We start from the raw sequence: 16,202 nt of genomic DNA on the forward strand, positions 1-16,202 counted from the left end.
AAGTACTGTCATATGCTTGAATGAATGTACAGAAAAAGATATCGTCACCTACCCTGCAAAAACAGAAGCTTCAAGTTTTTTAGCCTGCTAAGCTGTAGCTGGGCCATATCAGTAATTCCATTATGACCCAGATGAAGAACTTCCAAACTCTGCATTATTGGAGGCAGGTTTTCTCCAAATCCTGCATCCCTAAACCAATAAAGTAAACAAGAGTGTTAACAGCACAGTTTTCCTTGGACAAAAGAACTTCAGCATTTCCCACCAAAAAACAATTACAAAAAGCATAAGTGGATGACTCCACTTTCACTAATCACTAGAACAGGTTTCATAAGAACTACACCCATATACAGAAAATCTGATGAGAAATGAAAAATCTACTACTTGGAGTTAGGATTACTGCATATGCTAGGTCAAGTTTTCTGGATCCAGACTATGGAAATCAAACAAATACAAAAAAAACACTTTTGCTCACAGAAATCTGAGGACATGAAAAGAAAACAGCTATAAACTGCTGCTTAATTTAGGAAAATATTTATGACAACTATTGGGTGTATTCTCACAACAGCTGGATGACAGTAGGGCAAAATAAAACAACATGCACAGTTCCACCAATTTGCTTGTAAAAGCTTCATTTCAGTTACATCTGACCTGTAATTAGGTAGCACGAGTTGTTAAACTGAGAAAGAGAAGGGTAAAAAAGGTTCCAATTTTAGCTTTGCTACTTCCTCGCAACCCAGTTAATTACACAATGTGCTTAGCAACCTCAATTTTCATAAAAACACTAAATATTGGTGATCACTGAGCAGCTAATGGTCATGACTTAATTATAGTCATACACTACAACCTGATATCCCAACTGCATGTTTGTATGTAAAATTAATTTGTGTTAACATATGTTAATATGTAATACATACGTTTCATCTTTTACACAAGTTTGTCTCACAAGACCACAAAAAATAAGAGCTAATTCAACTTGTGGAGAAAATGTCAACAGTGAAACTGTGTCAAACGTCAACTGGGAAAAGCTTAAAAACATCTTTGTTCCTAGAATGTCCCACAACTTAGAAAGAATGCAACTGTCATTAAGAAGCCAGTATCCACCTAGTGGGAAATTAAAAGCAGCTAAAATAAATAGGAAAATAAAGTAATTGCCAGTGAGAAGTAAAAATATGTAAAAAAGTGATGAAAAGAGCAAATGCACTTAACGGGATATCAGTGGCTTGTAGCATTACATACAAAAAGGAAGTTTATAAGTAGTATCAATTACAGAAGCAATCCTGACAATGGTATTGGATCACTGTTAGCTGAAGATAGCAGAACTGTCAATAAACCTGAAACAAAGCATAGGTGTCCACTAAATACTTCCGTGCTACAACTATGGGGAAAAAAAGGGCAATGTCATTGATAATAATAATGAAATAATAATAATGAATAATGAAATAATTTCCATTCCAGTATTGACTTCAAGGATGTTACGTAGCAGATATTGAGCTAGAATCTAACATGGTTAAGTCAGCGACTCTGAGTAAGTCACATTTGAGAAAGATGGCTGAGAAACATCACAGACTATTTAAGCTGACTTGCACTAAGTTATGAATCAAGCTTCAGCAGCCTGTACAAAAGCTAAAGTTATCAATATTTAAAAAGGAAAAGGGGAGAAAGCTAGAAGGTATTGGTATAAGCAAGTAAACAAAACCAACCAACCAAAAAAAAAAATCAGAAACCCTTCTGTTAACAAGAAGGGCATTCCTACAGTTATTGAACAATTATTGCAAGCCCTTTTTGAGTCCCCATTCTATGTAAAGAATGTTCATCTCTCACAAGGAAGCAGATGTGCAAAATGAGCACATTATGAGGGAAGCGCAAATACACTATATCTATGTGTGCTTCTGCCCATGCCCATTTCCCCCAGAAAATCTGAAACCAATCATGTTTTCCTACACCGTAGATGTTGTGCACATGCAGAGAATAAAGACAAGAGCTGGGTGAGCTCTTGAGAAGCATGCACACAACAGCTAGGCTTTGCAGGATGCTCTGATGCTCTGTTACTTTCATAAAACTTGACTAATGTGTCTACGAAACTCTGCATAGTGACTTTACAAGACTTGTCTGATACGATAAAACTGAATTTGATTATGGATCTTGCCTTATCCATGCAGAAAAAAGTAAATGAATCCTGACAGGTTTCAGAAATTTTAATCCTGAAGGAGTGTGCAGATGAGAAATGCAAACTGAAAATTAATTTGAAAATACTCTTTAGGACACAAGCTGACCAAATGTTGATAGCAAAAGGATGAAGAAATAAGTGTGACCATCTCCTTCAGAAGATGAATAAAAGAACCTCACGGAATGAGTGAAGGAAAGGAGATTTAATGGCAGAATAAATGATTAGACAACACTGCAGAAGAACATTGGCTGAATATACAAAAGCCTTCTTTTTGGTCACAAAAAGTAGTGTAGCCTGAACTGGCTGAACTCATTTATTCTAATAAGTGGCTGTGACTGCTATCAGAATACTAGACAGCACAAGGCAGCTGTATTTTCACAGATCAGGCTCAAGTGACTGAAATACTACCTCAATGCATTTCTTATATTGTTAAAATTTTGTAGTTTAATGTTGTATGATTTTATCTAAAGAACGCAAACACAGAACATCAATGATCAATCTGATCAGACATACATGTCCACACTGTCCCTGATCAAATGAGCAGCCAGAGAAAGGTAGATGGTTCTTACTTAAAATTAATTTTTTTGTAGGAAGGTGAATAACCTTCAACATATTCCTAAATGTCTATGTAGCAAGATCCAAAGAATGGGGAGCAAAAGCTTGGTATTGTTATTTTGATGAAGAACTAGCCTAACAAGTTGTGGAAATTTAGGAAAGCAAAACCAACTAGATGATACCAAACACGCCATACATGTGCAAAATGAATAAAACAACAACAAAACAAACAAAAACAGCAGGAGATCTGAAGCTACTGACTCTGAAGAGACTTCTTTCCTCCTCAATGGAGTAAAAGAGAGATATAATCGTATTTTAAAAGCTGGTGGTACCTTCTTCCTTTGGCAAGTTCTTGCTGTCCATATCCACTAGAGGCCACCCTTCGATACAGGTGCTGCCTATTTGTTACCTGATTTGGAGACTTCTGTCCAGGCAGTATCGATTCAATCTGATTGTAGTTCAGACATAATACCTTACAAAGGAAACACAGTAGATCAAATGAATGCTCCTCTGCTAACTCATTAGCAGAACTGCCAATTACATTTTTCTGATCCAGAAATTTGATTGTATTTTAGAAATATGATTGGGTCAACCTACAGTGTTTTAAAAAGTCTAGTGCAGTTCATTGATTTTTTGGATCAGTTTACTGCAACAATATTGGAAAATTGCAATAGTGGTTGCAATCAACTTTGTGCTGATTGACTACTGTTAAAAAAACACAAGTAGCTTATTAGTGATTAAAGTTACATTTTCAATCAAAGGAAATTATTTTGTTATTAATATTATTACTAAAAATAGAAAAAATTGTCATGAACTCACCTTGACATTAGGAAGGAAGATTAAACCACTGAAAGACGTGAGATCATTGTTCTGTAAATTTACACTGTAGACATTTCTAAACTGATCTGCTGGCACCAGCTCTACGGCTCTGGATTAAGGAAAGAATATAATCAGATATTTAGAATACACATAACAGAAAAATAAGCTATAAATGACATACGTAGCATGGGATCCCTAACGTACTGGCTTTTTGTTAAGAAATGCAATGCACTCCTATGAAAGATGCACCCTGACGAAAACCTCACAACAAATTCACAGTTCTTTTTCCACTAATAAAAAATTGGCTTGATTCTAACATCAAAGGCAAGCACTTGCAACAATCTATTCTGTTTGCTTGTACAGCTCATTGCTGGAATACCAGCTCCACACCTCTTGGGCTGTTTTCACTGCTTTCTGGTAGTGCTGGAACTGCAATTGCTCATATGGAGTACTCCATTCTCCACTTAGCCTGAGGCTTGCCAAAGCACCACCCAGATTCTAACTGTGCACCTCATCTGAGTCGAAGCCTGCTTTCATGTTACTTGTTGCTAGTTAATATTAGAATCAGGATACTCTACTGGTCAGAGACACATTCCTCAAGTGATTTTAGGGAATCCATAATTGAGCTTTTGATAAATCTCTTCAAGAAAAATCAAGGCTGGCCATTTTAAGACCTTAAAAGGCACATGGTCGATGTGACAGAATTGCTCTACAACCTTTTACAGAAAACTTAGACGGCACTGCACATGTATATGCATCTGTTCTCACTTTGACTGAATTTGTTCTGAAAGGAATCAGAGCAGATGGGTTTTGATCAAAGAAAATTTCTCTTCTTGATATTCTCTGACTAGAGTCAGTGTTCTAGGTCTCCTAGACATTTTCTGTCAAACTGCATACAAGCAGTACCACTCCCTAAATGAAAAGTAGAAACGTCTAGAGAAAGAACATATCTTCAATAAAACTCTGGACAGTAACCGTTTGCGATGAAAAAATTACTCTCATTTTATGGATCAGTTGAGATAATTCAGCCTACAAACAGTATGGAATTATCAGGCACATTTGCTAAATATAAGTCCTAACTTCAGATTTTCACATTCTAACCACAGTCTTAAACGATACTTTTAACAGATAATGCATTTCCGAAAACAAAACAAAACAAAAACAACAACAAACTGTACCTGATATTAGAGGTTGCCCAATTTAATTCTTGCATTTCTGTGAAGTCTGAATGACCCAGTCTGTCTGCAATCATATCAGAGGTAAGTTTGCCTCCAAACAAATCTCTAGCACTTTCTCCTTCTGTTGGCTCCTGTTAAATGCATTTCAACTGATTTCTGCTATATTAAGACAGATCTAGAACTATTATAGTAATACAGGCAAGAAACGTTTTAGCACAGAGGGTAATCAATGATTTAAAAATGCTTAAAATCGAAGTAACTTAAAAAGTGTTATTTAGTCTTCATGACCTGGCTAACATTTTCCCTTGTGCAACAGATTAATGGAGACAGTCTGTGTTCTCTCAGTTAGTCCATAAAGAAGATTTGTAAATAATATATACTGATTTCATAAGTGTTAGAAATGCTGATGCTCCACAGTTACACTTACAGTTAAAGTCCCCAGAACTCTAGCAATGTGCCAGGACACTATTGTGGTTGGAACGTTTACAAAAAAGAAAAAGAGGGGGGAGGGGGAAAGCAATTTCTACCCCAAAATGATTAAAAAAGAGACAGAAAGAGAAAATGGAGTATTATTAAGCACATTAAAGGATTACACACGTGATATTAATAAATCTGATCATTTGGGTCTTTATTTATAGAAGAATAATTTTAACAAAAATTATAGTAATAATCCACATACAGAATAACTTACTACTCTGATACCATCTAAAGCTTTTAGAGACGGAAGATGGAATAATACAAATAGTCGGTAGTTATCTTGTTTCCAGACTATTGTATTTCCACTCATGTCCAAAATTATCAGATTAGTCAAACCCTGAGAAAAGAAAAAACACACTTTTATTAGTATCACTTTAAAATATACACACATACGTGCTTTCAGGCTATTTTTTCAGCTATTCATTCCCCCCCCCCACCTTCAGCTATTTCTTCAGCTGTCATCTGCATGAATCAACACCAAGAAACCACTTAACAGAACCCAGATATTTTCATTTAGATTAAAAGCACTTGGCATCACTTAAACCACAAATAAAGCCCTTAAAGTAAGTGAAAACTATTCCCTAAAAAAGCCTTTGTGCTTTCACAAAGTTTTAAGAGAGTCTGAACATAAATAAGAACCAGGGCCTCAGTCTCCCATTAGTAAGTGTCCGAATCCAGCCAACAAAGTTTGTCATACATGTGTTAGTTGAAAAGAACTGGAGCTGCTGCAGGTGTGGTTTGCTGTTATCTGACATGAGTTGTAGAATTATTCCATGGTTTTTAAGCCTTAAAGCCTATGCAGTACAAGTGATGTTTAACTGCAGAAAATTTTGAGCCCAATCCAGCCAGAAGGTTTAGTACCTTCCTTCTCAGGAATAAGTATAATCAAAGAGGTTAGAGTGGGGTTTTTATCACTTCAGATTCATCTGTAAAGATATATGAATGCAGCACTCACAGGCAAAACCTCCAGCTATGTGTTGAAGTAAAACTTCCCGAGTTCCAAGTGGTGGAAGACTATTTCTAATGTGCTAAAATAAATAAATGAATAAATCATATCTGAATCAGTAAATCTATATTTACCTTTAAATGATACATCTCTCGGTTGGTAGAAACACAGTTATTGCTTATGTACAGTTCTATTAGGGAGTAGGTTTTCTTTAAACCATCTAAAGATGTGATCCTGTTGTTCTCAACAGAAATGTAATGAAGATGACACAGATTTTCAAACACATGTCTTTTGAGGCTGGTAAGATGGTTATTATTTACACTAAGTCTTGTAAGTTTGGTGAGCTTTGAAATTCCTCAAAAAATAAACAGAATGCACTTAGCTGTAATAGAAAAAGATGTCTGATACAGATGGTAAAACACATAAGTGACAAAGTTTATGTTAGTAGGTCCAACGGTAACCAGACTATTAATCATTAGATCAATTAAACATAAATATGCCATTAAAATACGCCATTTAAAAAAATAATTTTTTTTCCTGCAACATAACTGCTCTGCCTCCCACCCTTACTTCAGTTCTGTTAAAGATACACTCGGAAACTAAAGATCAGATTTTTCAATATTTGAAAAACTCGTACAGTTGCCAGCAAATAAATCTTAGCATCTATAATATTTTCCTATAAAGAAACATCTCTACTGAGACCTGGCTTAACAGCCTGAATTACCACTACCATGGTAAATATAGTACCATCCAGTGTTGAAATACAGTTTTCATCTAAAGTGAGTTCTTCGAGGTTAAGACAAGAGTCTAGCCCTTCTATTTGTGTGAGATTGTTGTTGCTAAATGATGCCCATCTTAAGTGCTCCAATTTTTCCAGGTTCGAAATTTTGAAGAGATGTTGGCCATCCAGATTTAAGACAGTAATCTGCAAAAAATACAAATAAAATAATAATTAAAAAACCCAGGATGTGACGTTTCCTCATTATGCAACAGAAAAAAAAAATATCTTAATACACTTCAAAAAACCTCAGCTTCTCCTCAAAAACCAAGGACTCTATAACATAAGAATGCCAGTTCCCAAACATACCTTTGCACTTGAAGCTATCTGAACATAACTTTTTTTTTTTTTCTTTTCCTCATCTGTGTCAGACCTTTGATAGCTTTGGTTCACTTAAAATCTTCTGTCAATGTAATAAGATTTTTTTATTGGTAAGTCTGCTTTACAGATCCTCATTCTACAACAGGACTGCAATGGGAAAAGGATTTCCACCCTAGCGCTAAGAGACTGTTATTTAAACTTAGATTTAGCAGAGGCTGAGGGAGAGCAGAATTTATCCTAACTTTGTAGTACTTCATGCTTTTTATATACAAAGTACTCTTTATATCACAGATTAACAACTTCAGTGATTTTCTTTAAACAGTCTTGAACAGAAACAAATAAAGCTAGGTAGCAAGTAGATATCTTGCTGCCCACATTGTCAATGGACTTTCTTACACAAGGTCTGACTTCAGACACCCGGCAGCAAGCTTCCTGTAAAGACAGGGCTATTAACAAACCTATCCACAACCTGTTTGTACGACGATGACTCCCCTGCTTTTTGATGATACTGCAGTATGTTAGCCAACCCTTGCACAATGAAGAAACAACAGGATCATAAAGCCCCAAACAAAAAAAATTTAGATTGTATGGTATGGACCCAAAATATCAAGGATTGTATTTAAGCCTAAAACAAATAATCATGAAAACGCTCAGTGCCAGTGGAGTTATTTTGCTGATGACTGGAAAATATTTTTTTTGCTATAGTATTTTATCTTCCAAAATAGTATCTTACCCTCCATGAATCTTTTCTCTCTGATGTCACAAAACATATATGACATATGCTAAAGCATACTTTCCTGGCAATTTCTGCAAACATGAATTCCCTAATGCACATAGAATGAAATGCTCTGCTCATCAACAGAAATGTGTTTTCCTCCAGCCATTCCATATTCTAATAACAAATCAAACTGACAGAGAAGCTTTTAACTTTTCATACTGGGCAGATTAACATGATTTCAACTGATGGATCACAACAGGTTAGGATGACCTTGGATCTTCCTCCACTGACTCTTGCGGCCTTCTGTTAGCTCAGTTTCCTGAGAAAAAAAGGCTAGTGTGATTGTGCTGCCTGCATATCCATCTGCTAGCCCTACAACTAACTTTCAAACCTATTGGTGACATTTGGTTCAATCTGTCAGACGAGCACTATACTGAAAGATACTGACTTCCTCCAAACTCCATGAAAATGAACAGCTGAACGAGAGACAAACTGATGATTCCAGTGAAGGAAAGGTTCAGCTACAATGCTAGACGCTAGAGAATCCAGAAGAGACCTGTTGTGAATGACCTAAGACATTTTGAGAGCAAAGACCCAATTAGGAACTGGTTAGTAACTGCTTAATTAGTTCATAACATAGTCTTGACATAGTCTTTCAAGGTGAGAGATAATGTTCAAAGGGTTATTTTTCAACGTTTGTTAGTTTGAAATTAGATGTATTGGCTCTTTTCTTGCAAGACAGTTTTCGTGTTGATATTTAGTAGAATTCTCCAAAAATGTTAATCCTGCCTGACCACAAGAAATTGATTAGTACAGAGTTCAATATACACATGGAAAAGATCATTTGGCTTTAGATTTGGAACATGCCTAAGTGTCTAAATTTTAGTCTGGACTATATTTCAAGGGTTAGTATTAGAAAGCTGTGTTATTATATGCAGTAGAGATTTTAGGTTTATACAATTTACTAAAAGAACTCATACTTCAACATGTTTAAATATTGTGCTTTTGTGACATCAGAAACAGATCGGATTCAAAATTGGAAGAATAAATAAGCTAAGCATAGCTACTGAATTTTCTAATGAAAAATTCTTAGAGCCAGCCTCTACTGATCGGGGAGATAATGCAAAGGAGTTGACTACAATTGCCCAAATCAGTCAGGTTCTCTCATCATCCTTGCCACCAGTGTCCTCGCTCTTTAAAAACTTGCTCAATGTTCATAAAGCTTCATTGTCACTTTCATTTGAAATACTTATACAACATTTGGGATTCCTCAAATTCTTAAATGAAGCAAGTAGATTAAGGACTTTGTCTTGCCTTTAGAGATAGTTCTTTGGAAAAAAAAACACACAAAAACACCACCACCACAAAACCATGCAAGTACATCTTATAAGCGTGTGCTTATATTTGTGTTATATACCCTTATTGTTGTAGAAAGGGCAACTTTCATATGCCAAAAGCTGTTGAACAAAACGAGTGACACAAAAATGTAACTAAATATGTGAAGGCTAGTTATGAGAGGCTTAAATATGCAGAAGTTTAAACAATAAACACTTTATCATTACACACTTTTTCACTTACAGTTAAAAAAAAATCTTCATCCTTTAACATTTATAGACAAAAGCAAATGTTCATGAGCCCTACTGGATCAGGCTCTTTGTTTCCAGTAGAGCGGAAACAAATGAAAAATAGGAAAAATGACAGCCATGAGAATAAAATAGTTGTGAGAAACAGATTGCTGATAATGAAAGCTAAGAACATCAATACAAATTTGACTGCCAATATAATCAGAGAGATCATAATCAGAACCTAATGAAATTCAAGCAATGCTACAGGCTTGATCCTATCTAAGGATTGTAAAATGGTCAATCAGAATACATAAGAGAAGGATAGTTTCAGTGCATGTTTTCCTCTGCCTTTGGGGAGGATCAGGATGAGATGCTCATAATTTACATGGATAAGGAAATACTTTGTCAGCTACTAAAAAGAACCCAAACCTGGAACTACTCATCTTAATGTTTTTAAAAGACATTTTTCACTTGAGGACATTTATGAACCCTGAGCCACTCATCAATTCATTTAATTACAATCATAGCATAACTTGGGAAGTTCTAAAGGTTTATGAACAAACTGAAGTTATACTAGTATTAAGGATAAATAGGATGACCAGAATAACTCAGTTAGCTTGATGTAATCCTTAGGTACCATAGAAAGGCTTATATGCCACAGAGTAAACGATCAAAAGTTAATGGCTTTGTTACTGGATTACAGGACAGTTCACAGGAAACAAAAACTAATATTGAAGTGTTTTTAATGATATTTTAAGTGTATTAAAAAGTTTAATAGCTACTTTCTGAGAATGTAATAAAAAATAATGATATCCAAAAGCAAACTTATCTCTTGTTTAATAGAGAAAAACTGGTTAGAGGATGGATCTTAAGAAGTAAAAAGTGGGATGATTTGGGCAAAATAACTAAAAGATTCCTAGTCCTTTAGAACATCTGGTTCTAGTCCTTTACAACATTGGAAAGAGACCAATGAGTGGGTGAAATTTGAGAGTAGCTAAATTTGTTTCAAAAACAAGGTAGAAATGATAGAGAGATAAGAGAGACCTGGTAGATTTACTGTTACTTGAAATGGACTCAATGATCCCTGTGGGTCCCTTCTAACTTGGATATTCTATGATTCTATGAAAGTCAGTCTAGGAAATGTTTTTGGTTCTCCTTGGTCTTAAAAATCTATTAACGCTAAAAAGAAAGTTGCATTGCAAAAACAGTAAATTAAATGCCCTCTTCAGGGTATCTGGAACTTCCTGTGAGACATCTGGAAATGGCTACTGGAGAAAGGATAACTATTGGTTACACTTGCAAGTTTTCAGTAATATATATATAAACAGCATAAAACCTTTAAACTAACATGACAAAAGAAAGTTTTTATATAGATCAATCTAAACTTTGACATAAGTATATTAAACAGCCTCAGCCTTACCATTGAATACCAGTTGTTATGATGCATCTGTGAATCCACTTTGTTTTTGCTGATTTGAGACAGAATCGTAGCACAAGAAAATACACTGAGAATAGGGGGTGTCTCTTCATCAGTCCTAGAATATTCCAACAGCGATGCCTGGGGGGAAAAAAAGAAGAAAATACTGTATTAAGTAGATAATATAACAAGATTTACTATATTGGAGCATCTTTTCTATGAAGAAAGGCTGAGAGAGTTGGGGATGTTCAGCCTGTTGAAGAGAAGACTCTGGGGAGACCTCATTGTGACCTTTCAGTACTTAACGGGGGGTCTTACAAGAAAGATAGAGTAGGTCTCTTTATCTAAAATAGATAATAGGACAAGGGGGTATGGTCTTAAACTAAATGAGGATAGAGTTAGACTAGACTCTAGGAGGAAATTCTTCACTGTAAGGGTAGAGAGGCATTGGAACAGGTTGCCAAGAGAAGTTGTGGATGCCCCATCCCTGGTGGTGATCAAGGCCAGGCTGGATGGGGCCTTGGCCAACCTGATCTAGAGGGTGGTGTCCCTGCATATGGCTGGAGGGTTGGAATTAGATGATCTTTAAGACCCCTTCCAACCCAAGCCATTCTATGATTCTATGATACATAGTTCACATCTTAGCATATAGCAAAAAGCATAAAAATTCTGCTATTCTTGAAAGGGAAAGGTGATATATCAGCAGATAAATAGATTCTATAATAAATCATAGATTTATTAAGCCTAATTGTTTGCAAGATTCGTATAGAACCTTCACATATATATATATATATTTTTTAAAGAGTTTTCAGCACTTAAAACAGAGAAGGTAGACTGTATTAAACATTCTGTTTTACCTCTAGTCTGTTTTCTGGGAAGATATTTGTCCTTTTCTTTGCAGGAAGTCACGATCTTACTCAGCATTGACTGAGCAGACAGTTTCATTGTGACTGTGCTCTGATCATATAAATGTTGTGTCAGCATGATATTGAGTTCCAACCTAGACAGCTCATGAAGCATGTTAGCTTAGGCTCAGCCTAAGATTCAGGAGAGTATATAGTCCAAAGTTCTAATAAAAAAAGTTTGTGCTCAGGGGTTGCAAAGAATTGCTTCATATATGCTTGTAAAATACTCTAAAAATTTACCCATTGAAAAGACCTTCAAACAAGGGATTTGGCACAAGATATTAAAAAAAAAAAGCATACAGTACTATTGTTTTAGCCTGTTATTTTTCCCTCTATTGTTTCTATTTGGCAAACATAGTAACTGTCTTGCATTCTGAATTCAGCAGATCCTAAACACGGATTCCAACATCATGCCAGAACACAATTTTTGGTACCAAAGATCTTTTAAGATATGTGTTTACTGAATAATTTCTCGTCTACTGCTAGAAGCAAAGACAAAACGACTGCCTTCAGAAAAAATCAGAGTGCCAAGTTGTCTTTAAAAACCAACCAAACAAAAAACTGCATAGAATGACATAAAAAAATATATTCATAAAGCTTTCCTTTTCCATAGCATCCATTGTAAGTTACAAGAAAACAGATATCAAACCTGGGTTATCTTTGATCCTGCAATATAGCGTAATGCTTCTGCAGCTTCTTCATTAGTAATCATGACTCCATTTAGGTTAGTGAGAGCTTTTAATTGACCAATGACACTCAGCCGCAAAGAGGCTGGCTTGAAGAGAGAAATAAACCGTCAATTATTTAAAAAAATAAAAAATGTGACAGTACATACCAGAGACTTCTATTTCCTTTCTGTTTAGCATACCGTCAGCTCATGGATGTCAAGAGTTAGAGCTTGGTAGTGATCTCCAACAGAGCCACCGTGTCATCCCTGCTTATGTAGTTTGCCAAAAACACGTAAGACAATGTATCTTTGGGCCAATTTTGATTATTCTGATTTTATGTGACACTGATGGTAACAAATTGCTCTAAAGTCACATGATCTAACTCAGAAGGTTACTAATCCTACAAAGCTCACTAATATATGAGCTGTATTACTGTCTATTTTATAATCTGTGAGTTTCATTTATGATCTAGAAATACTGCAAAAGCCAAAAGCTTCATAGGACATGTGAAAGATGTTTAAAGGATTTAGAGGTGTCGCTGAAACCTCAAGACATCACCACAAACCTACCCTATACATAGGGAATAGGTTAGCCTTCCCACTAGTTTAATATAAAATAAATGAACTACACATTTCTCACATGCTGAATAATAATGTTTTTGTGGATGGTATAAAGATATATTTTGACAGTCAAATAACCCAAATGCGATCTTTTATGAGCTAGATGGTAGCATGCATCCTCTGAAAAGTAATAAGGATTTTCTGCTTTGCTCTGAACTGATGTTTAAATGTACTGATTCAAAAGGAATAAAGAACATTTGTTCCAGAAGCTGTTTGGGCAATATCAACGTATGAGAGTCAGTAAAAGGGCTGAGTATTGGCTCTCTCTGTGAAGCTCCAGCCAACACATCTGTGCTGCTGCTGAGAGATGCATGCAGTAAGAGAGAGACAAACTGTATGTAATCAGCGCCAATGCTAGGAAAGATCTCTGCTCCCATCCCTTATTCAGTGCAGCTGAGCCAGCAAAAATTAAAGCCATGGCTTGATTCTTGACATTTGGCACAGGCTACCAAAAAAATTCTTATTGGAAACTGAAAAGAAAGAAATTATGCCTCAGAGACATCTCTAAATAGAAGTGCCACACAGCTTATTCGCTACCACTTGTTTAGGCTGTGACTACAGAATGAAGTCCTTTTGAGAACAAAGACGCCATAACATGATCATAAGGCTACTTACACGAGACCTTAGAATTATTAAGGTGCAGGTCCAGACTTTAAACCTTTATGACCTAACTGTGGTCCTGGTTAGAACAGTTTCCCAGGAACTTCAAGCACTATGTACCTTATACCATGGGTTGTGTGTGACGTCAAGACTTAGTAAATTGGGAGTGTGTTCATTTAAAATGTTTATAACTTCCCAGGATTTTTTCAGCTGATTCCAGCTCAAGTTGAAGCACTGCAGTTTGGTTAAGCCTCTTATGCCCTCAAGAGTAATCACATGGTTATGGCTTGCATCAAAATACTCCAGGTTGGGCTGCAAAACAAAGATTTGAAGTGTGGCCAAAACTGTAGCAAGATAAACTTCAGCTAAAGTAATCAGACACGTTTAATCTTTCAACAGACTTTATCAAATCCAATGCCTAGGACTTTCCTCACTCATTAGTGTCTCTGTTGAGGGAGATCTAGCGTGCTCCAGCCATGTCCCAGTAAAGACAACAGAGGAGCCGTTACCTGGCAGAGCACTTTGGCATACAATGTCTACTTGACTGCCAGCCAGGAAGTTGTTGAAAGGAGAAGACCATATCTAGAGCTCATATCAAGAGCCTCCTAAGTGGCCTAAAGACAACTGAGGAGCTGGATCCCTGAATCCCCAGTGGTAATACAGAAAAGCCCAGTGGTCCTGGCTAGGACTTACCAGCCATGTACCATGTAGCATTCTCAGGCTGAAGATGAATTACTTCTTTACCATCCTGCTCCAAGTCCATGTAGTTCAACTTTTTATTCCTATTAATCACCTCTACTTTGATATTTTTACACTTATTTCATTCCACATATTTGGAAGGAAGGGGGAGAAAAGCAGCGTGACCCAAATCAAGTAGGCCAATGCTAAGCCAGGTGGAGAATTCTGGTATCCCATTCACCCCAAATATCACTATTTGTTAAAATGAAATGACAACTACAAAGGACAGATGGGTGATAAAGTGATACCACTGTAATATTGTGATTCAAACTGGAGACAACATTAACAGGCACCAAAACTGCTGACTGCTAATATTACCACAGCATTCATGATTCTAGTTCAGCCCTCTGTTTTGTTCCACAGTGCACCTCCAGGCCCAGTTCTGTCCTGTAAGCCCACTCCATTATACAAGAATATTTATGTGAGTAAATGTTTCTTTTAAAGAAGAAAAAAAGCTTAATTTCTCACCAAGTCATAAACATCATTTAAGGAAGTAAATTCATTAAAGCTGATGATAAGCTTTCGAAGTGTTTTAAGTCTAGAGATGTTCTGCAGCTGACTCAGGCTGTTCCCGTGCAAATTCAAAACCTAGGTCAAAAGTATATCAGAAATTGTGATTTTACTAGACATGCAGACAAATTCTGTAATACTCCACTGCTGCCTTAAAAGTGAAAAAGCTTCAACTGACGGAGTGCAAATATAAACAATATCCTACTGGCAAACCATAAAAAGAGTACAAAAGGCGAATGCGAAAGGTGAATGTAACATAAAACAATGAAAACACAACTAAAGGCTACAATTACTCTTTTTTCGCTTATTTGAAGACTTATTTATTTATAACTTAATTATTTTATAACTTCTTCCCAAAATAAAAATGGCCTGGGTAAGATGGAGAGTCAGACAGTCAATCAGTTCACAGCAGAAGGAAACAATAAGTTCTAATAAGTTCTCCGTTTAATGGAGATGCTGCTAAGGAACTGGTAGCTTTTCAATTCTTAGAAAACAGGATGGGAAGAAAGGGGCCAAGCAGACACAGGGAAGAGATCCTTAGAAAAAGGCCAAGTGAGGGAGAATTGCTAGTATTTCTCTGCAAACAGATCACTGTAAGGATGGCATTTTGATAAAACAAGAACAGAATTGTTACGCTCCTTTTCTTGTCTCTAAATAAGTTTTAGAAAATAAAAAGTTTATTTGAAGATGTTTTGAAGATATATAAAAATGGGATCAAAAACATAACCAGCAGGATCAGCTCACAAACTGAAGTTAAAAATGTGACAGTTCAGAAACTATTTCATAATTTAAAGTATCAGATATTTAGCAGGGCTACTTCGTCAGAAAATGGGGCTTCTGAAGATTCCACACAATAGTTATGCATATGAATGCAATGTCAGAATTATGCATACGAATTCCCATCTGAAGAAGTGTTTTTTCTGTGCAGCTACTATAACAACATGCACTTCTTAAGCTAAAATCTGCAGCTTTTTTAAAAAATGTGTTTTCTCCACGGGTTACATTCTTCTGATGTCAAATCTGACCCACCCCCCACTCCCAAAATCTTTTCAAGAACAATCGGTATAATGGCATACAGTCACATATTCCATAAAATTTGATGGAAAGGATAATAGGTCATATCCTATTCTCAGATCCATTCTTCTTAACCTGTTTTTCATTGAAATTATTTGTCCCTTACACAACAGGGAAAGCTACTGTTATTCTCATCGGTAATAACT

The 16,202-nt window shown here is 36.0% G+C and overlaps 1 protein-coding gene across 1 annotated transcript in view; it reads right to left on the reverse strand.

The window, feature by feature from the left end:
• Positions 1-16,202, reverse strand: part of LRRC9 (leucine rich repeat containing 9) — a 44,270-nt gene that overhangs the window by 7,413 nt on the left and 20,655 nt on the right. Inside the window, exons 16-26 of the mRNA XM_035551412.2 lie at positions 14,941-15,060; positions 13,855-14,046; positions 12,496-12,621; positions 10,945-11,082; positions 6,890-7,067; positions 6,277-6,497; positions 5,411-5,533; positions 4,720-4,850; positions 3,542-3,650; positions 3,055-3,194; positions 53-189 (exon numbers count right to left, since the gene is read on the reverse strand). Of these exons, the coding sequence (XP_035407305.2) occupies positions 53-189; positions 3,055-3,194; positions 3,542-3,650; positions 4,720-4,850; positions 5,411-5,533; positions 6,277-6,497; positions 6,890-7,067; positions 10,945-11,082; positions 12,496-12,621; positions 13,855-14,046; positions 14,941-15,060 (1,615 nt within the window). The remainder of the gene's footprint in view (positions 1-52; positions 190-3,054; positions 3,195-3,541; positions 3,651-4,719; positions 4,851-5,410; positions 5,534-6,276; positions 6,498-6,889; positions 7,068-10,944; positions 11,083-12,495; positions 12,622-13,854; positions 14,047-14,940; positions 15,061-16,202) is intronic.

Source organism: Cygnus atratus, chromosome 5 (assembly GCF_013377495.2).
Source record: "Cygnus atratus isolate AKBS03 ecotype Queensland, Australia chromosome 5, CAtr_DNAZoo_HiC_assembly, whole genome shotgun sequence".
In the NCBI taxonomy this organism is placed as follows: Eukaryota; Metazoa; Chordata; class Aves; order Anseriformes; family Anatidae; genus Cygnus; species Cygnus atratus.